General features: G+C 42.9%; 1 protein-coding gene across 2 annotated transcripts in view; it reads right to left on the reverse strand.

Annotated features, from left to right (window-relative positions):
* The window catches only part of dennd1c (DENN domain containing 1C), an 81896-nt gene extending 60120 nt beyond the window's left edge, over positions 1–21776 (reverse strand). For both annotated transcript variants that reach the window (XM_059639868.1, XM_059639867.1), the window contains exons 1-5: positions 21582–21776; positions 9853–9917; positions 3310–3353; positions 2180–2229; positions 240–359 (exon numbers count right to left, since the gene is read on the reverse strand). In XM_059639868.1, the coding sequence (XP_059495851.1) occupies positions 240–359; positions 2180–2229; positions 3310–3353; positions 9853–9917; positions 21582–21598 (296 nt within the window). In that variant the 5' untranslated portion in view covers positions 21599–21776. The remainder of the gene's footprint in view (positions 1–239; positions 360–2179; positions 2230–3309; positions 3354–9852; positions 9918–21581) is intronic.
* Between the last annotated feature and the right edge of the window lie 711 nt (positions 21777–22487).

A 22487-nucleotide genomic window follows, 5' to 3' on the forward strand; every position in this document is an offset into this window, starting at 1 on the left:
TCTGTGCTGTATTGTTCTATGTTCTATGTCCTACGATTACAAAATGCATCACTATGTAAAATCATCTATGCTGAGAGAAGTGGTCTCTCCACAAACTGTGTTCTGTGTGTTCATTGTTTTTAATAAAGCCACTGCCTTGTTCAGACCTACAACTGTCTAAATCTTTAATGTTGCTTGAGCACTACACCAACACCGAAACAGATTGGCTGGTTGTCACTGTGCTTTATTGAGGGTCTTACCTGAGGATGCAGATGCACGTCTTTGACCCCCCAGTCAGTCGGCAGAAGCCAAACCGCTGGTTTCCATCTAGATCTGTCAGCACGAAGGTGAACTGCTGGACGACTGAGCTCTCCCATACCCTGCCAAACACACACATGATTGATAGCTCATGTAGTTAGTTCACACGTTAGTTCACACATCAGGTTTGTAACCCAATAACTAACTCATCAGAGGGCCTCATGCCGTCCATTTAAATAATGCTTTATGCTCTCATTACAAAGTCAGGGTTAAACTACCATCCATACACACTGGGGATCCATTCAATTGTCAGCACATTTGGCCATTGAGCTGGCACATCAGAACACTCACCATTGCAAGTTACACGGATATGCCTGATGGCTGCTGAGGCAAAATTAGTCGGTGTGCTTTTGGACAATGACAGGATGGCTGGGCTATAAAGCCCCATGGTTAAATAGCCTCCCAGTGTTCACAGTCAGTGTCTGTCAGAATGCACTTTGAGTCCTGGTTCAGATATGAATAAGCAGCTTACCCAATACGAATGAATCTAAAGGAGTGTACGAGCACCGGGTGAATGTGGCTCAGGAGAATTATCATGACAATATTCTCCAGCCTATCAGCAACGCCCAACTTCCAGTCAGGGTCAACTTCAATAAGAGGGCGGCAAGCAAGACAAAATCATAAAAGTTAATCAGCCTTCACAAAAATAGCACCTAATTCTTAGTTAAAATCTTTTAAATCCAGGATTGAAAAAAAAGAATGAACTTTCAAATACACACAATCCAGAATCAAACTCTAGTCTTAGTCCAGTATGAGTGTCCTCTGCACTAAACAAGTTATCTCACTAATATGCTATCACAAACTGATGCTAAACAAACACAGTGCGACTAAAATGCAACCCCACTAACTCCTATCTTCTTCACACGAAATGTTGAATTAGCAGAATAGTTGAATAAACTCAAGACTATCTTGTTATATTGTTGGTATGTAATTTCGGAACATATTACATACAGATTGCTGGCATGCTGCGGAAATAACCAGTTTTTCAATTGCTCCATCAAACATTGGAACATAAGACCAGAAGTGGGCCATTCAGCCCATTGAACCTGTTCTGTCATTTAATATGATTATGATTATGACTAATGAAACACTTCAATGCTTTTTACCCACATTACTGCCATAATTCTTTACACCATTGTAATCAGAAATCCATCAATCTCTACCTTAAACATACTGAAAGACTGAGCTTCCACAGCTCTGTGTGGTAGAGAATTCCAAACATTCTCAGTTTGCGTAAGGTAGGAGTAGAATATAGCTTCTGTGTCAAAACACCTGAAGCACACACTCTTTTTTAATGTTGGCTTTTCCAGTTTCCCTGCCACCAGCCCATTGGTGCTTCTGTTTTCTCAGATTGCCCTTTTATGGGTTTGGTTTGACCACTGCAGTTTCCTGCATCAAAAATTGTTATTTGGTCCTTCCTGTCCATGTATGCTCTTTGCTACAGTCATCTGACATTATTTCCACATTCCAGTCCTCCTCCTAAAGCTCTGCATCTCCCTTGGCTTGAACTCTCCATTAATAGTCCTAGTCACAGCCACTCCCTGTGGTGAAGCATTCCAATAATAAAGACCTGTTTGCGTCTTTTGCTCTCGCACTTACTCTCCTCATGACAATATTAAATGGTTGACTCTTGGGTTCAATATCTTCAGGTTGAATATTAATCTGTAAACGTTCTATGGAGTTACTTTAGCGTAAAAAGGAATATTTAAGAGAAAATTAAACCCTGGTTTAACCTGTCACTGTTTGTTATGGCATTGCACCCAACAGAAACTGACTGAGACATGACCTTCAACTTGATTACAATGAGGATCTGAAGCTGGCCTCAGATTGACAAGGTTCAAGGACATGGCATTTAGCCCCAAACCCCAGAGTTCATTCTTACCGTTCCACATCAAAAGGAAAGCAGAATTTGGGCAGGCTCTGTAGAGATTCCTGTGAGAGAAAAACAGGCTTACATTCATGTTTAAGAACTGCTGACAATAACATATCAGGTTAGTGTGTGTTTGTGTCTGGGACTCTGTTGGCTCAGGTCACTGTGACACTGAGAAAAATGTCCCTGGATTTGATCCCTGGGCCCGGCTCTAGTTTACTGTCTAGTGTTTTTGAAGGCTACATGTATATTGTAGGATGTGACAATATTTTTACAATGAGGCCTTGATCAGAATGCCTAATGGGCCAAGGAGTGGCAGATGGAGTTTAATTTAGATAAATGTTAGGTATTGCATTTTGGTAAGGCAAACCAGGTTGAGGAACTTACTGGCCATGATTGAATGGTAGAGCAGACTCGATGGGCTGAATGGCCTAATTTCTGTTCCTGTGCCTTATGATCTTATGGTCTTATTTAACCTGTAACTATCTTTCTGTAAACTGTTTGTACCCCTCTCACATCCTGTCTTTCCACCTATTTTTGTGTTGTGTGCAAATTTGACTACAGTATTTTCAATTCCTTCTTCTAAATCATTAATATATTGTGAACATTTGTGGTCCCACCACTGGTTTCTGTGGAACCCAATGATCACATTACACCACCCTGAAAAAGAAACCCTTCTCTCCATCGCTGTTAGCTGCCCATGAGCTCATTCTCTTTCCATGCCAATACACTACCCCTAAATACAACATATCTACAGGTTACCCTCTATCCACTCTGGTTGAGACTTCCTTGAAAACACAAATGAATTAGTCAGGCATGACTTCCCTTTCACGAAGCCATGCTGACTTTGCTTGATTAGATTATGATTTTCCAATTGTTTTGCGGTTATTTCCTTAATAATACATTCCAACACTTTTCCAACAATAGTTCTTAGGCCTAAAACAATCACCATAAAATCTATCACAGTTCATACTTCAGTGTAATTTCCATGTTTTGAAAATGAAGCTCATAATTAGTACAAAAGTCCTGCAGGTACTTGCGCCCCTCCATCAGTTGGTGGTCTAATCATCAACCAGTTCACCAACGAATTAGTTTGATGCTGAAGCAGAAATGTACAAAATTAGAGAAAGAATGCCACTTACCTGGTCATTGTAATCTTCTGGAAACTGGCTCAGCACATTAGGGTCTGAAAGAGCAAGCCAAGCAAACAGTCATCAGTCTCAACAGTCAGGTTGTACCCTGTGACATGCTGGGTTCTGTACTAATCTGCAAATTTTACACAAAGATTTACTGTGAGAAAATGAACTGGAAGCTCAGAAACAGAATCTGTTGACCCTGTATGGAACTGGAGAAGGAGCAAGACTCTGAAAGCTTGTGTCTTCAAATAAACCTGTTGGGCTATAACCTGGTGTCAAGTGATTTTTTTACCTTGTCCAACACTAGCATCTCCACATCTGAACTGATTTGAAAGAACTACATTGGGAGGTTACCTTGGCTAAATCCAGGAATTATACTGAAGTTGCAGACTTCCCACGGAGCTCATCACCAATATCTGCAAGATTAAAATTACCCACAGACACACCACCTCTTCAATCAAAATGACCAGTTCAGCAAAGCCTTCAGAATTGGTGCATGGCCCATATGCTGTCAAGGGAAAAGGCAGCAAAGCAGGCTGAATAGTGCAGCCACTATGGACCAAATGGCCTCCTTCCATCCTACATCATTCTATGAGTCCAGTTGTGAGATTGAGCTACAAGGTGGAGTTTAGCGGATCCTTACTAGAGAGGAAATGATGCTGCCCAGTGTAGGTTCTGCGGAAACATCTCTACATAATTAAGGCTCACTAATCCCTCCATTAGGGCCAATTTGGAAGCTGTACCTCTTCACTTGATTTTGAATGTCGGGAGAATAAACACAGATTAGTTTTTGGGTGGTTGGCTTTCTTAGTATTAGTACTTGTCTTATAGCATGTGGATAGCAAAAGCACTAATACTGATGTGAAAAATGAGGCAGGGTGTCTCCAAGTGATCCCATTAGGAATCATAGATTACTAAGATGTGGCTATGGTACTGGATAAGAAACCCACAGGGTGAGGATTCAAATTCTACATCCCATAGGTCATCCCACTAACAGGGGACTTGAACATGTGTCAGTTGTCTCACATTCTTTAGCTGCCTCGATAACCTGTTAATCTCACCCTGGACCCTGGCTGCCCAATATGTTGCTCAACTCTTCGCCTATTACCTGTCCCCTCTACATCATCCTCAACTCTTCATTGTGCGACCTCTCTAACCTGCTTTGCCTTCTAAATGTCCCACAATTCTGCTCGTTTCCTGAATATTGTATTCAGCAGCTATTCAATTCATTGTCAAAGTTGGAACAGGAGCACCTAGCTAATATAATGTGGATAAATGTGAGGATAAATGAGGATACCTAGGTTTGCTTGCAGGTGCAGCAGGCAGTGAGTAAAGCTAATGGCATGCTGGTCTTCATAGCGAAAGGATTCGCGTATAGGAGTAGGGATGTACTGCTGCAATTATACAGAGACTTGGTAAAGTCACACCTTGAGTATTGTGTGCAGTTTTGGTCTCTTAGTCTGAGGAAGGACATTCCTCCTCTTGAGGGAGTCCAGCAAAGGTTCACTAGGCTAATTACTGGGATAGCAGGATTGACATATGAAGAAAGACTGGATTGACTGGGTTTGTACACACTAGAATTTAGAAGAATGAGGTTGGATCTCATGGAAACACAAAATCCTGATGGGATTGGACAGGCTAGATGCAGGAAAAATGTTCCTGATGTTGGGCAAGTCCAGAACTCGGAATCGCAGTCTAAGAATAAGTAAGCCATTCAGGACATGAGGAAGAATTTCTTCAGTCAAAGAAATGTAAACCTGTAGAATTCTCTCCCACAGGAAGTTGTTGGGGCCAGTTCATTAGATGTATTCAAGAGGTAGTCGGGCGTGGCCCTTGCAGCTAAAGGGGTTAAGGGAGAGGGCGGGAATGGGGTACTGAGATTGCATGATCAGCTATGGTCATACTGAATGGTGTAGGCTCAGAGGGCTGAATTGCCTTACTCCTGCATCTATTTTCCATGTTTCTCTTTTTAACTATTTTACGGCTCACAACCAGCCTGTTCAAATTATCACTGGCCTCTTTAATCTGCAAACTTCATTGGATTAAGCATGAAAGCACAGAAGGATGGGAAGGCTGCAATACCCAGTGAATGTACCAGTTTGCCAGTATAGTGTTTGTGGATTGTATGCTGCTTGTTTTTTCTGCAACTATAATCAGGAATTGGGCTGGGCACCACAGCATGCCCATCCCAGTATATCTGTGCACAGCAAGAGTCAGCATCTTCAGGAGAGGATGGAAGAAAAGGAGAAAACCACATGCAGTAGTGGAGCATTTGTGAGAAATCCCTGAACTGCACCAGCAAAGAGTTGGGCCTGTTTCCTCACAGACAGGATGTGGTTTTAATACAAGATGGGGCTGCTCGTTAACTGGAACTGATTAGCTGGTGATTCAGGTTTATTTAAATATAATATGTCTGCTCAAAGCATCTTGTTTTGTCTTCCCATCCCCTGACAGCACATGACCTATTCTCCAGCTACAGTTACTTTCTGCGTTAACAGTAAGCTTCCTGAATTGTGGAGATGATATTTTGTGGGTACTTTTGTCCCCTTTGCATGTTGATGATGAGCTCAGCAGGAATCTTGTGGCTTAAGCACAACAGTTCTAAGTCCAATCGACAGAAAGCTATCAGACATTGAGCCCCCAACAACAGGAGCCACTCCACCTGTTTCATGCCTTTGGATTTCACCTTTCCTCCTCCCAAAGCCCTTGTGTTTGGACAGTGGCAGCCTTGTATACCACTATTCAGGTGACCATTCCATATTTCTGAACATGCAGGGGCTGGCTATTTGACCACAGGAGACATCACTGCCCAGCAAGTCCTGTCTACACATATACCCAGACCAATCACAATGCTCAGGGCTTCCACGCCACTCCAAGTAAGATCAATCACCCAGCCCTCTGGTCTCACCCTGGCTGAAGTCAGCTTAATTCATTTGAGAACAGGAATTGAAACTGGGATCTTCCTGGTGTGTGCAAGTCACATGCCTAAATGATATCTGTTATAACATCTTTAACATTGCAAAACCACCCAAGGTACTTCACAGTAGTGATACCAAACAAAAACTTGACATCAGGCAACATGTAGAAATTTAAAACAGGTGACCAAGAAATAGGTTTTAAAGAGGGTCTCAAAACAGAAGAGTGGAGAAGCAGATTCAGAGAGGGAGTCTGAGGGAATTGCACAGTGGTATGGTGCCAATCAAATGGATTGCTTTGTCTTGATGGTATCAAACTTCTTGAGTGTTGTTGGGGCTGCACTCATCCAGGCAAGTGAAGAGTATTCCATCACACTCCTGACTTGTGCCTTGTAGATGGCAGGCAGGCTCTAGGGAGACAGGAGGGTAGTTACTCACCGCAGCAACCCTATCCTCTGACTTGTTCTTGCACCCATTGTATTTATATGGCTGGTGCAGTTCAGCTTTTGGTCAATGGTAACCCCCAGGATGTTGAAAGAGGGGTTCAGCAATAATGATGTCATTGAATTTAAAACACAATGATTGTCTTTTGCTGGAGATGGTCATTACCTGGTATTTGTGTAGTGCTGGTGTTACTTGCCACTTGTCAGCCCAAGCCTGGATATTGTCCAGAATTTGCTGCATTCAGACATGGACTGATGTTCCTTTTCAACTAGTTGCAGTGAGTCAGGAATCTGTACTTCAGAGTCAGAGATCTAGGTTGATATATGAAGAGGAGAATTCCACAGGACCAGACAGGACCAGTTTTATGTTTCCTGAAGTTTTGATGTCTGGTGGGGATAGGACAGGACTTTGGGTTCTGAAGTTCAACAAATGCAATTGGAGGCCTGTGACCAGTGGTGAACCACAAGGCTTGATGCTGGGATCCTTGCTAGTTGTCATGTACATAAACAATTTGAATGTGAATATAGAAGGTATAATTAGTAAGTTTGCAGATGACATGAAAATTGTTGGTGTTGTTGATGGTGAGGAGGATGTTCTCTGGCTATAATCTGATATTGATCGGCTGATAAATTAGGCAGAGCAATGGCAGATGGATTTAATCCCACTTAGTGTGAGGTGATGCATTTTGAGAGGTCTAATAATGGAAGGATTTCCCAATGAATGACAGGTCCCTAGGGAGTTCTGAGGAACAAAGTGACATTGGTATACACTTCCATAGTTCCTTGAAGGTGTCAGCACTGGCAGACAGGGTGGTGAAGAAGGTATACAGGGTGATAATGGGAACTGCAGATGCTGGAGAATCCAAGATAATAAAGTGTAAAGATATATAGGGTAATAAAATATGAGGCTGGATGAACACAGCAGGCCAAGCAGCATCTCAGGAGCACAAAAGCTGACGTTTCGGGCCTAGACCCTTCATCAGAGAGGGGGATGGGATGAGGGTTCTGGAATAAATAGGGAGAGAGGGGGAGGCGGACCGAAGATGGAGAGAAAAGAAGATAGGTGGAGAGAGTATAGGTGGGGAGGTAGGGAGGGGATAGGTCAGTCCAGGGAAGACGGACAGGTCAAGGAGGTGGGATGAGGTTAGTAGGTAGATGGGGGTGTGGCTTGGGGTGGGAGGAAGGGATGGGTGAGAGGAAGGATGGGTTAGGGAGGCAGAGGTTTGGACTGGTTTTGGGATGCAGTGGGTGGAGGGGAGGAGCTGGGCTGGTTGTGTGGTGCAGTGGGGGGAGGGGACGAACTGGGCTGGTTTAGGGATGCAGTTGGGGAAGGGGAGATTTTGAAACTGGTGAAGTCCACATTGATACCATTAGGCTGCAGGGTTCCCAGGCGGAATATGAGTTGCTGTTCCTGCAACCTTCGGTGGCATCATTGTGGCAGTGCAGGAGGCCCATGATGGACATGTCATCTAAAGAATGGGAGGGGGAGTGGAAATGGTTTGCGACTGGGAGGTGCAGTTGTTTGTTGCAAACTGAGCGGAGGTGTTCTGCAAAGCGGTCTCCAAGCCTCCGCTTGGTTTCTCCAATGTAGAGGGGGCCACACCGGGTACAGTGGATGCAGTATACCACATTGGCAGATGTGCAGGTGAACCTCTGCTTAATCTAGGCCCGAAACGTCAGTTTTTGTGCTCCTGAGATGCTGCTTGGCCTGCTGTGTTCATCCAGCCTCACATTTTATTATCTTGGATTCTCCAGCATCTGCAGTTCCTATTATCTAAGATATATAGGGTGTCTGCTTTCGTTAGCCTGGACTTAGAATATAGGAACAAGGAGGTCCTGTCACAACTTTATGAAACATTGATTAGGTCTCAGATGGAATACTGTCTGCAGTTCTGGTTGCCACATTATCAGAAAGATGTGATTGCACTAGAGAGGATGCAGAGGAGATTCACCAGGATGTTGTCTGGGAAGGAAAGGCTCAGTTATGAGGAGAGGCTGGATAGTCTGGGTTTGTTCTCCTCACAGCAGAGGAGGGAGGGAGACAAAATTATGACAGGCAAAGACAGAGTCGATCATGAAAATCCCTTCCTCATGGTAGATGTGTCTAGGACCAGAGGGGATATGTTTAAGGTGAGGAGCAGGTGGTTATGGGGAAAAGCTTTTTCACCCAGAGGGCGAGAGAAATATGGAACATGCTGCTTGAGAGGGTGATGGAGGCAGGTACTTTGGCAACATTTAAGAAGAATATGGATGAGCACTTAAAATGCCAGGGCATAGTAGGCTATGGACCAACTGCAGGTAAATTGGATTAGTATAGTTTGGTGTTACTGATTGGCATAGACATGGTGGGCGGAAGGGCCTATTTTTATGCTGTGTGACTCTATGAAAGGAAAAGGGAGCTGAGGATAGGCACCACTTACAGAATATGTTGAAGGGAGAATTTGGTCGAAGATATGCTGCCAGTGAGCTGCCTCTTTTTCAGCTATGCCACAGGTTTTGTAAAATTGGATATTATTGTGTAAAAAATGAACTAAATTTAAGCAAAATCCCCTAACATGAGCTTGAGAGGAACGAGTGGGTTCAGGGTGCTGAGTCTGTGCAAACTTGTTTCCTGTAGCATTTGGTAATTGCTCGACCACAGCATGAGCGTACTAGCTCAGTCCGCTCTGTCATGATTTTAAGGTGCAACATGTTAGGCCCAACATGGTTGGACAGATAAGTAACAAGGTTGCGTAGACTTGGTTCATGATTAGAAGATTGAGGTGTAATCTTGTTGACACACTTCAAGTTAATTAATGGTTCAATACCATAGACATAAAGAAACCATTCATCTGATGGTGGTGATGGTGGAGAGGAGTGGAATCGACAGCAATGTTCAGTCTGGAAGCACCCCTTCAACACACAAAAATGAAATGGAAATATGAGCTCTCTTCCCTAAAGATGAGCGATGTGTTAATAATAAGTTATTCAAATCTTTAAAAATATTTGTGTGAGATAACAATGATAAAGGATATGACTAAAGGCAGGTAAAAGGAATTCAGAAAGTAAGATCTGCAGTTGAGGCAAATTTGTGAGTTTGATTGGACAGGACCAAATGCATTTGTTTATATTCATCTCATGAGAACATGTGCAGATACATTTAAGATTGAACAACTTTTCAGGATTTATATTCAACAATTTTTCTCACTCACCAACATCGAATGATTTTGGACAGGAGGCCTCAATAAACAACTCAAATGTCCTTTCCGGGCTTTCTCTGAAAATAAATATACACGATGACACTTTTACACACTCTCACATACTTTCTCTTGCTCTGTCTCTCACACACACAAACTCTCACATTCACAGACTGTGTCTCACACACACTCACATCTGTCACAACCACTGATACAAACAATCTCTCTCACACACACATTTCCACTCACACAGACTGCCCCCCTCTCTATCAGACACACACACACATTCACACAGACTCTCGCTCACACACACACAGGCTGTCTCTCATACACATAGATTCATATAGACTGTTTCTCACACACTGTCACATTCACACAGACTCTCTTTCTCTATCACACACACACACAACCAATGCCCACCACTTCACCCTACCTCCACCACCTCCCCTAGACCAGGAATGACAGCCTGGGATGAATAATGTAGAAATAAAGCCCCACTCTTGCCAGATTCATGACTAAGTGAAAGCTTGAGGAAACCATTAATTGACTGAGTGTCACTTCAGCTGATGAAGGAGCAGTGCTCCAAAAGCTTATGATTTCACATAACCTGTTGCACTATAACCTGGTGTCATGTGACTTCTCACATTGTCCACCCCAGTCCAAAACGAGCACCTCTGCATCAAACCTGTAATGATGACGGAAGGTTTCGGTTACAGTGATTCTCAGTCAGGGAGGCTACAGTTACAGAGATTTTCACTAAGGAAGGTTATAGTTAGTGTGATTCTCAGTAAGGAAGGTTTCGGTTACAGTGATTCTCGCTAAGAAAGGTTTCAGTTACAGTGATTCTCAGTCAGGGAGGCTACAGTTACAGAGATTTTCACTAAGGAAGGTTATAGTTAGTGTGATTCTCAGTAAGGAAGGTTTCGGTTACAGCGATTCTCACTCAGGAAGGTTACGGTTACAGTGATTCTCAGTAAGGAAGGTTTTGGTTACAGCGATTCTCACTCAGGAAGGTTACGTTTATAGTGATTCTCACTAAGGAAGTTTATGGTTTCAGCAATTTTCATGAAGGAAGGTTATGGTTACAGTGATTCTCAGTAAGAAAGGTTTTGGTTACAGTGATTCCCAGTCAGGAAGGTTACAGTTACAGTGATTCTCACTCAGGAAGGTTACGTTTACAGTGATTCTCACTAAGGAAGGTTTCGGTTACAGTGATTCCCAGTCAGGAAGGTTACAGTGATTCTCACTCAGGAAGGTTACGTTTACAGTGATTCTCACGAAGGAAGATTACGGTTACAGCGATTCTCAGTAAGGAAGGTTTCGGTTACAGTGATTCTCACTAAGGAGGGTTATGGTTACAGTGATTCTCACCAAGGAAGGTTATGGTTACAGCGATTCTCACTAAGGAAGGTTACGGTTTCAGCAATTCTCATGAAGGAAGGTTATGGTTACTGTGATTCTCAGTAAGAAAGGTTTCGGTTACAGTGATTCTCATAAAGGAAGGTTACAGTTACAGTGATTCTCACTCAGGAAGGTTACGTTTACAGTCATTCTCACTAAGGAAGGTTATGGTTAGTGTGATTCTCAGTAAGGAAGGTTTCGGTTACAGCGATTCTCACTCAGGAAGTTTACGGTTAAAGCGATTCTCAGTAAGGAAGGTTTTGGTTACAGTGATTCTCACTAAGGAGGGTTATGGTTACAGTGATTCTCATGAAGGAAGGTTATGGTTACAGTGATTCTCAGTCTGGAAGTTTACGGCTACAGCGATTCTCACGAAGGAAGGTTACGGTTACAGCGATTCTCAGTAAGGAAGGTTTTGGTTACAGTGATTCTCACTAAGGAGGGTTATGGTTACAGTGATTCTCATGAAGGAAGGTAATGGTTACAGTGATTCTCAGTCTGGAAGTTTACAGCTACAGCGATTCTCACGAAGGAAGGTTACGGTTACAGGGATTCTCACAAAGGAAGGTTATGGTTACAGTGATTCTCAATCAGGAAGGATACGGTTACAGCGATTCTCAGTCTGGAAGGTTACGGTTACAGCAATTCCCACGAAGGAAGATTTCGGTTACAGCGATTCTCACTCAGGAAGGTTACGGTTACAGGAATTCTCACTAAGGAAGGTTACAGTTACAGCGATTCTTACGAACGAAGGTTACAGTTACAGCGACTCTCAATCAGGAAGGATACGGTTACAGCGATTCTCAGTCTGGAAGGTTATGGTTACAGTGATTCCCACGAAGGAAGGATATGGTTATAGTGATTCTCACGAAGGAAGGTTACGGTTACAGCGTCTCTCACAAAGGAAGGTTACAGTTACTGTGATTCTCACTAAGGAAGGTTACAGCTACAGTGATTCTCATAAAGGAAGGTTATGATTACAGCGATTCTCACTCAGGAAGGTTACGGTTACAGGGATTCTCACTAAGGAAGGTTACAGTTACAGCGATTCTTACGAACGAAGGTTACAATTACAGCGACTCTCAATCAGGAAGGATATGGTTACAGCGATTCTCAGTCTGGAAGGTTACGGTTATAGTGATTCCCACGAAGGAAGGATATGGTTACAGTGATTCTCACGAAGGAAGGTTACGGTTACAGCGTCTCTCACGAAGGAAGGTTACAGTTACTGTGATTCTCACTAAGGAGGGTACCGCTACAGTGATTCTCACAAAAGAAGGTTTCGGTTACAGTGATTCTCACTAAGGAGGGTTATGGTTACAGTGATTCTCATGAAGGAAGGTTATGGTTACAGTGATTCTCAGTCTGGAAGTTTACGTCTACAGCGATTCTCACGAAGGAAGGTTACGGTTACAGGGATTCTCACAAAGGAAGGTTATGGTTACAGTGATTCTCACTAAGGAGGGTTACGGTTACAGCGATTCTCAGTCTGGTAGGTTACGGTTACAGCAATTCCCACGAAGGAAGATTTCGGTTACAGCGATTCTCACTCAGGAAGGTTACGGTTACAGGAATTCTCACTAAGGAAGGTTACAGTTACAGCGATCCTTACGAACGAAGGTTACAATTACAGCGACTCTCAATCAGGAAGGATACGGTTACAGCGATTCTCAGTCTGGAAGGTTACGGTTACAGTGATTCCCACGAAGGAAGGATATGGTTATAGTGATTCTCACGAAGGAAGGTTACGGTTACAGCGTCTCTCACAAAGGAAGGTTACAGTTACTGTGATTCTCACTAAGGAAGGTTACAGCTACAGTGATTCTCATAAAGGAAGGTTATGATTACAGCGATTCTCACTCAGGAAGGTTACGGTTACAGGGATTCTCACTAAGGAAGGTTACAGTTACAGCGATTCTTACGAACGAAGGTTACAATTACAGCGACTCTCAATCAGGAAGGATATGGTTACAGCGATTCTCAGTCTGGAAGGTTACGGTTACAGTGATTCCCACGAAGGAAGGTTACGGTTACAGCGTCTCTCACGAAGGAAGGTTACAGTTACTGTGATTCTCACTAAGGAGGGTACCGCTACAGTGATTCTCACAAAAGAAGGTTACGATTACCGTGATTCTCACTCAGGAAGGTTACGGTTACAGTGATTGTCACTAAGGAGGGTTACGGTTACAACGATTCTCAGTCTGGATGGTTATGGCTACAGCGCTTCCCAATCTGGAAGGTTACGGTTACAGTGATTCCCACTAAGGAAGGTTATGGTTACAGCGATTCTCACTAAGGAAGGTTACGGTTACAGCGATTCTCAGTCTGGAAGTTTGCGGTTACAGCGATTCTCACGAGGGATGGTTACGGCTACAGTGACTCTCAGTTAGGAAAGTTACGGCTACAGCGATTCTCACTAAGGAGAGTTACAGTTACAGCGACTCTCAGTCTAGAAGGTTACGGTTACAGTGATTCTCACGAAGGAAGGTTATGGTAGCAGTGATTCTCACGAAGGAAGGTTACGGTTACAGCGATTCTCATAAAGGTTGGTTATGGCTACAGCGATTCTCAATCAGGAAGGTTACGGTTACAGCGACTCGCACTAAGGAAGGTTACGCTTACAGTGATTCTCACAAAGGAAGGTTATGGTGACAGCGATTCTCACGAAGGATAGTTGAAGTATAGCAATTCTCAGTCTTTCATTCACTGATTGAGGATTTGCTCTTCCAGAGACTCTGAAAGTGTTTTTTTTCCCCATCTCCTTTCATTAGACTATTTACAGAGGGAAGAGATTACATGTAAATAGTAGGTGAGAACAGCTACTTTTGCATTCTTCCTGTTACTTCCTACACTAGGTGGAGAGTGTAATTTAGGTGCATTCTCTTTGTGTATTGACTATATGCCCTGGCTAGGGTCACGTGGGTAGAAACCAATCAGGTTATATTATGCTGAACTCTCCTGTGTCCACTATAATTGGTCCTGATTCAAAACCAATGAAAAGACTGTCTTGTGCAAAACTATGCTGAATACATGAAGGTGGTACCAATCCATCTGGAATTTACCCTCACTGCTTGTAAACACAATTCATGATGTGTTCCAGTTGCTCATGTTCAAAACTGTAAGCATCTTCTTCCACAGTCTAAGATAATAAAATGTGAGGCTGGATGAACACAGCAGGCCAAGCAGCATCTCAGGAGCACAAAAGCTGACGTTTCGGGCCTAGACCCTTCATCAGAGAGGGGGATGGGGGGAGGGAACTGGAATAAATAGGGAGAGAGGGGGAGGCGGACCGAAGATGGAGAGTAAAGAAGATAGGTGGAGAGAGTGTAGGTGGGGAGGTAGGGAGGGGATAGGTCAGTCCAGGGAAGACAGACAGGTCAAGGAGGTGGGATGAGGTTAGTAGGTAGCTGGGGGTGTGGCTTGGGGTGGGAGGAAGGGATGGGTGAGAGGAAGAACTGGTTAGGGAGGCAGAGACAGGTTGGACTGGTTTTGGGATGCAGTGGGTGGGGGGGAAGAGCTGGGCTGGTTGTGTGGTGCAGTGGGGGGAGGGGATGAACTGGGCTGGTTTAGGGATGCAGTAGGGGAAGGGGAGATTTTGAAACTGGTGAAGTCCACATTGATACCATTAGGCTGCAGGGTTCCCAGGCGGAATATGAGTTGCTGTTCCTGCAACCTTCGGGTGGCATCATTGTGGCAGTGCAGGAGGCCCATGATGGACATGTCATCAAGAGAATGGGAGGGGGAGTGGAAATGGTTTGCGACTGGGAGGTGCAGTTGTTTGTTGCGAACTGAGCGGAGGTGTTCTGCAAAGCGGTCCCCAAGCCTCCGCTTGGTTTCCCCAATGTAGAGGAAGCCGCACCGGGTACAGTGGATGCAGTATACCACATTGGCAGATGTGCAGGTGAACCTCTGCTTAATGTGGAATGTCATCTTGGGGCCTGGGATGGGGGTGAGGGAGGAGGTGTGGGGGCAAGTGTAGCATTTCCTGCGGTTGCAGGGGAAGGTGCCGGATGTGGTGGGGTTGGAGGGCAGTGTGGAGCGAACAAGGGAGTCACAGAGAGAGTGGTCTCTCCGGAAAGCAGACAGGGGGGGGGGATGGAAAAATGTCTTGGGTGGTGGGGTCGAATTGTAAATGGCGGAAGTGTCGGAGGATAATGCGTTGTATCCGGAGGTTGGTAGGGTGGTGTGTGAGAACGAGGGGGATCCTCTTGGGGCGGTTGTGGCGGGGGCGGGGTGTGAGGGATGTGTCACGGGAAATGCGGGAGACACGCACAGTCTTCTTGGTTTACAGCAGCATCCTTTCCTACTTTAGCCCATCGTTCAGAAAAGCTAACGTGGTCTTTATATGCCTTCATACTTAGGATAGACAATACGTTTTTACAAAAACGTGTGCTGTGACATTGACTTTCACATGTGTGAGACTCTGCTCCACATGGACCCCACAGCTGTTCTCCTATGGAGGACCATGCAGCTGAAAAATGGTTTTGGGGAACATAGGTCTCCAGTTTCTCATCAGAGTTCTGCTCATAATAACAATAGCACTCCAGAACTTCCTTAGCTTTAGCATGAATGTAAACTGTCGGTGCTAACTTAAAATTTAACTCCAGATCTGAGCCTCAATTAATGAAGACCTGTCAAATACTTCCTTTGAATTATCCCCTTCTCTCAGGAAACTTCTGGTCTAACTTCCACATGTGGTATGACTGTGACCTCTGGTGATGGACTTTCTTTAATAATTGCTCCGGTCATTACAACAATGGGCAAATACCTGGAATCTGTTCCGGTAACTGTTCTGTCTCTTTAACCTCAGACTTTCCATGATTATGGGTGGAGCCATACCCTTTACCTCAGTCAAATCATTACCAAGGAGCAAGTCAACTCTGTTCATGAATAATTTCTGAACAACTCCTACAGTTAACAATTCCTACAACCACTGTTCCAGTTTGAGCAGCCCCCATTTTTCCTTAATTCCTTAAATCCCCAGGTTCGGCTAGATCGTTTTGACAAAAATCCTTCATATCTCTTATTGACCTTATTCACTCCTCCAGTCTATCTTTCCAGTCTTGTAGTTAAAGCTACAGTTTGATCTGTGATGTTTGCCTTTTGAGGTCTCTTTCTGGACTCACTCTTATGAACCCCGATAAGTATCATGGGCTTCCTTTGCAACTTTTACCATTCTGAACTAGACAATTCCAATTTATTAAAACTGAATTAACACTTGGGCCTTCAATTTCCACCTCCATCCTCAGTTCCTTTTTTTCCATAAGACCATAAGGTACAGGAGCAGAATTAGGCCATTCAGCCCATTGAGTCTGCTCTGCCATTTGAACACGGCTGATAAGTTTCTCAAGCTAATTCTCCAACCTCTGCCTCGTAACCTTTGATCCTCTTACCAATCAAGAACCTTTCCAATTCTGTTGTAAAAAGACTCAATGACTTGGCCTTCACAGTCCTCTGCAGCAAGAGTTGCATGCATTAACTATGCTTTGGCTGAAGAAATTCCTTCTCATTTCAGTTCTAAAGAGTCATTACTCCACTTTGAGGCTGTTGTTTCAGGTCCTAGCCTTTCCTACTACTGGAAACATCTTCTCCATGTCCATTGTCCTGGCCTCTCAATATTCTGTCTTTCTGGTCTGAGGAGGGCATCTTGGCCATTCCTAGCTGCCCTTTTTTTTACCATGGGTAATTGCCTTCCTTTCACTTGCCCATTGTCTGTCCTTCTCAAGTTTATGGGGTGACAAAACAAACAAGTCTAGTTTTATGTATCAGATCCTAAATATTGGCCATCTCTGCTACCTGTTTAGCAGGTGCAACTCTTGAACATGGGTTCTTAACATAAAATGCTCGCGAGTTTTAAATTCTTCCAAGAGAACGATATTTCTGAAAACTTTATACATGGCTACAACTCCTGATGCTCATTTCTGCATGTCAATATTACTTGTTTAATCCTTTCAAATTCAATGTAAATTTTCTTAAATTTCCAAGCTTTTGCCTGTGTGCTTCTGGAACTAGCTCCTATGCATCCAGAATAACATTACAGCACCATAACCCTTAAGAGCCCCTTCTCATAATGAAACACAAATTTCCTGTGCTCTAAATGTCAAGTTATTCTGTTTGGGCAATGCCTAGTTTCATTCAGTTATTTAATCTGGTTTGCTTTTTCTCAAATGGCTTAAAGAATGCGTTCACATTCTTTTCATCAAATTTCTATAGGGCCTGCACAAACTGAAACATTTTCTTACTGGACTTTAAAATTAAGATTAGAATTTCCATTATGACTTCAGCTTCTGAGGATTCCTTCCTTACTGTTTTGTTCTATTTGAAATCAAAAGCTTTCAACTCGTTGGCCCATAACCTGGCATTGTGTGACTTCTGACCTTGTCCACCCCAGTGCAACAACTGGCACAAACACATTATGCTTCATTCTAAGCTTTAATTCCTTTCTTCTCTTCTGTATCTCTAGTTCCATTCTTCTCATTTCAATTCTGACTCCCTTTCCTTATCTTTCTTTGCCATCTCTAGCTTCTTAATTTCTTTTTACATTTCAAGTGGCTTTAATATTTCATCACGTTTAAACTGATTTCGATATGAACTGACTCTGATGTCTCACTCCTTGGACTATATTTCTCCAACATCTCTGACAACTCTGCCATCTCTCTTTTAGCAGCTTCTGGTGCCACCTTTTCGTCCTGTATAAATCTGTTGTTCAATCTTTTAATCTTTATCATTTACTCTAATGCCACATCCAATCTTACACTGTTTTTGTTACAAAATCCTCAATGTTCCCCAAACTTTGACACAAGTCACTGAGGTAGTGACCTGGAAATCAAGCCTCAGTATTCCTGTTGCTGTCACAAATGCAAACAATTGATTAAATTGCTGATTGGCCAATTTTATCTAACTGACTAATTGAGGTTAAAAAAATACACACAAACTAGGTTTTTTTCCTTTAACAGGAAAACAACTATCTATTGTAATCAAACTATGATTGGGTGTATGTGAACTTGAGAATGACTATGAACGTGAAATAGAACATAGAGCATTGAGCATTACAGCACAATACAGGCCCTTCGGCCCTTGATGTTGTGCCGACCTGTCATACCAATCTCAAGCCCATCTAACCTACACTATTCCATGTACGTCCATATGCTTATCCAATGATGACTTAAATGTCCTTAAAGTTGGCGAATCTACTACCGTTGTAGGCAAAGCGTTCCATTCCCTTACTACTCTCTGAGTAAAGTGAAAATGTGTGTGTGTGCTTTAAACATACTTTCCCAAATTCTCACACACACAGACACTCTCACATAATCTTTTACAGATACACTGGCAGAATCTTACAGGAGGATGAGCCACATGAGGTAAGGCTAGATGTGCGGCAGAATTGGGCAACAAGTGCAGTGAAGCCAATCTTGATGGTTAAATCATCTCACTGCTTCTTTTGTGCTTTTCACATGTGGCATATCAAGATTCAAATGACCTCCATGTTCAACACTGGATATTTCAGAGTGTGAACACTGACATTCGCTGGCCACAGCCAAATGTATTTTTTTGTCCATGCGCACTGGCATTGGAAACCAGGCAACCCACCATGATCATTCTGGCATTTCAGCTGTGCACTGGCAGCGTGCTCTGGGAGCACAGGCTTGCCTTGCAGAGCACACCTGCAACTAACATTGAAAGGTTGAAGGAGGGACATTCTGCACACAGCGACAGTTCACAGACTGGACCAAGCTGCACCTGAGGGGCCAAGATAATAAAATGTGAGGCTGGATGAACACAGCAGGCCCAGCAGCATCTCAGGAGCACAAAAGCTGACATTTCGGGCCTAGACCCTTCATCAGAGAGGGGGATGGGGAGAGGGTTCTGAAATAAATAGGAAGAGAGGGGGAGGTGGACCGAAGATGGAGGGAGAAGAACATTTGCTTGTTCTCTGACTGCCCACCTCACTTGGTAGTTACCTGCATGCTTACAGTAACCCTGCCCTACTTCGCTTTGCAAAACCTAATCCTGTGCTCATCTGACTTCCACGTACCCTCTAACTGCCCATAATTAGCATTTGACCGTGAAGGCTGGTAGAGATCCCTTTCTGTTAGAGAGATAGAGGTTATAGCTTGAGGGCCACCACTCCATGTCAAGCATAGTTCAGCAGGAATTTCCCTTTGGGGATTGCCTGGTATCAGATCTGGAATCCCTCTTGCTCCTACAGTGGGAGCCAATCACCCCAGGACAGGCAAGGTTAGATAAATCATCACATGTAATAAACCAGTACTCTAGTGCTCTGTGTATGTATTCACTTTTAAACTAATCCACCAGGTCTTCAATCATTTAGTAATTATCCAGGAGGTGACCAAGCACCCAGCTTCTCTTCCTCTGTCATCCTGGTCAGCCTAGTAAGAGAAGGCTGCAAAAGACTCGACCTCATGTTTACATCTAATACCCCAGTCAGTCCTGGTCACAATGGCACTAGAGAATGTGTTAACAAAGCAGTTGAACCCCTATCACTGTGATTGCTGTACTAGTGAAATAATAAAAAAAACTGAGTGAAATGATTGCATAAGAAGACAGAAGGGTGAGATGGCTTCTTATATTGCTGCATTTACATTGTGTGGATAGACTAGAATAGAATGGAATAGAAATTTAATGTCACATATATTTTTACATGAAAAATACAGTGAAAGGTTTTATAAGTCAGCACACTACTGCACCTATATTAATGTCATGCAGAACACATTGGTAAATTCACACAAACCTAGAGGACAAGCAACAACAAGGAGATGGACAAGGTACATGAGTCTTAGATGGAGAGGAGCTGGAAGCAGTTGATCTGTTAGTTGTAATGTGTAATTCCATTGTGTACCATGTCTTTAAATTCCTAACGCAACTGTTTCTTTTTTGTTTAGTTTAATGTTGCTGCTTAACACTAATTGCAGGCTACAGGACTGTACCAAAACTGGTACCCCTGAAAAATATTTTTTTAGAAACAATGCTGAAAGAAAAGCTGAAGCCATAACTCAACAAAAAGGAAGTATGATCAATATGAAGGAAGGGGGTGGGGAGATGGATCACTTCTGAAGCCAGCATGAGCTATGTCCCAGTGTTAAATCTGTACGATAATAATGACCCAGAGGGAAATGAGGATCAATTTGAAAATGCTTTGTTGAATGGGGCACAAATAAACCCAATGGGAAACAGAGAAACTTGCACCCTATGAAGTAGGAACCATTCAGGGATCACGCTCTGGCATGAGGGGAGGAGAACAGACTAGAAGAGACCCAACTTCAGATTGATCCAATCTGCTCATGACAGTATACAACTGCTAATTAGTGAAACAAATGCACTTTCAAATAGTTTGAAATAGAACAGGCATTATTAAAGAACAGTATAAGGGAAAATTAAGAAGTCACGGGATCCAAAACTCAACTCTGCTTTCTCTCCACAGTTGCTGCCAGATACCTGCTGTGTTTTCCAGCAATTTCTGTTTTTGTTTCTGATTTCCAGCATTCACAGATCTTTGAATTGTTTTTAGTATAAGGGAAAATTTCTACAAATTTCTTTATCCTCTGTTCAGGATCTTTCATTTTCAACTTTTGGAGATTTAGCTGGCTTATATCGAGGTAATGACATTGAAGAAGTGTCTTGTAACAGATTTCAAGATTGTACATAGCAGGCAGAACTTGTACAAACTGCACCACCAATCTCAGGCGGAACAGCTTCTTACAGACTACCTTACAGAGTGAATTTAACATCAGCTGTCTGTGTTACTTCAAAGCTTCTTATTTCTGAGAGTGATGGTTTGTTTTTTGAAGCAAAAGCCCCTACCAGATTTTTGAGTGTAATCTGTGTTGTACGTAGAAGACATGATGAAACAAGTGCGCACAACAGGATAACATTGAGAATGATCAGCATCTATCAGGTCACAAACCTTCAATGAAGGTACGAATCTCGCACTAACTTCCTCTTCAAGCAACCATTTTGTCATAACTTAATTTCTTGTGCAGACTCAATCTCAGGTGTTCAGGCAACATTACCATCTCCCAGTACTTTCTCGCCAATTACATTTGTTGGCAAATGTTAAAACATTAGTTTAGAAGTAAAATAAAACTTAGAAAATAATTATTTAAATGCATTTCTACAATACAAAACTACCTGTTAACTCATGCATCAACTAAATTGCGGTTTCAGCTCCTTCCCTTCAAGCCCTCAACTTCTGTACAAACACCTAACTGTCACTCGAGCACCAGCTGAGTAGAACAAATTCAGAAAAGGAAAACATTCATCAAACAAATTTTAAAAAAGTATCACAGTCTTGTAATTGTGTTGGAAGTGTTTGAGTCTCTTACTTGATTCTGGATCCCATGTTGTCTACATGACAGTCTTCTCAGCTGCAAAGAATCCTTGTCTGGATTTGGATAAATCATGGAGTTTAAGAAGTGGTTGGGATTGTGGGGAGGGGGAAATGGAAGGGGAGATGGGGTGTCTGGTATTGCACTTATTGGATTTAACAGAGTTTACTGCCAGCATATAATGCTGCAATCCTTCCGTTATACTATAGGAAGTATGATGTGTGACGTGCCACTCAGAGCAGTCATTCTACGTAGTGACACCACAGGCTGAGTCTACAGGCTGAGATGTAGGTTTCTGGCGCTTTAATCTCTCTCTCCTCAACACTTTTCAATATACCACAATTTTAAAAATGAAGTTAAGTGTTTCATAAAGATACAACCGTGCCTGTGATATGGATATGTAAATGTGTCCTGAAGAGTTTTCAGCACAGGATCACTGCCCAACAGTGGAATGAAAGAAGGGGTGAAATCTATCACAGAATTAAAGTTTCACATCAATCATACTTTCAGTGGTACTGTACAAGTTCAAAAAAGAAAGCCAGTCACTTCCTCTTGGCTCCTTCTAACCTGGTTCCCAGAGGTTTTAAAAATTCATCCTCCCCTTCAAATTACCTTCAATAAAATTGAACAGTCATCTATTGAGGGGAATGGCTAGCAATTCAGAAAGGATCTGGCCTATTTCTATCCTTAACAGCAGGAAAACACATTGTTGTTGTAAAAAAGCAAACTGGTCAACTTTCTACTAGCAATGCCACAGGATAGGTGTTAATAAGAGAGTAGATATAAGAATAAGAACAAAACATTTGGTTTTGTAAAAGCAAGAATGATGTTTTAACTGGAAGATTCAAAGGAACAGTTTGGGATCTTTCATTAGTTGGAATGTGGGCATTTCTGTTTATCCTC

Source organism: Stegostoma tigrinum, chromosome 35 (assembly GCF_030684315.1).
Source record: "Stegostoma tigrinum isolate sSteTig4 chromosome 35, sSteTig4.hap1, whole genome shotgun sequence".
Classification (NCBI taxonomy): Eukaryota; Metazoa; Chordata; class Chondrichthyes; order Orectolobiformes; family Stegostomatidae; genus Stegostoma; species Stegostoma tigrinum.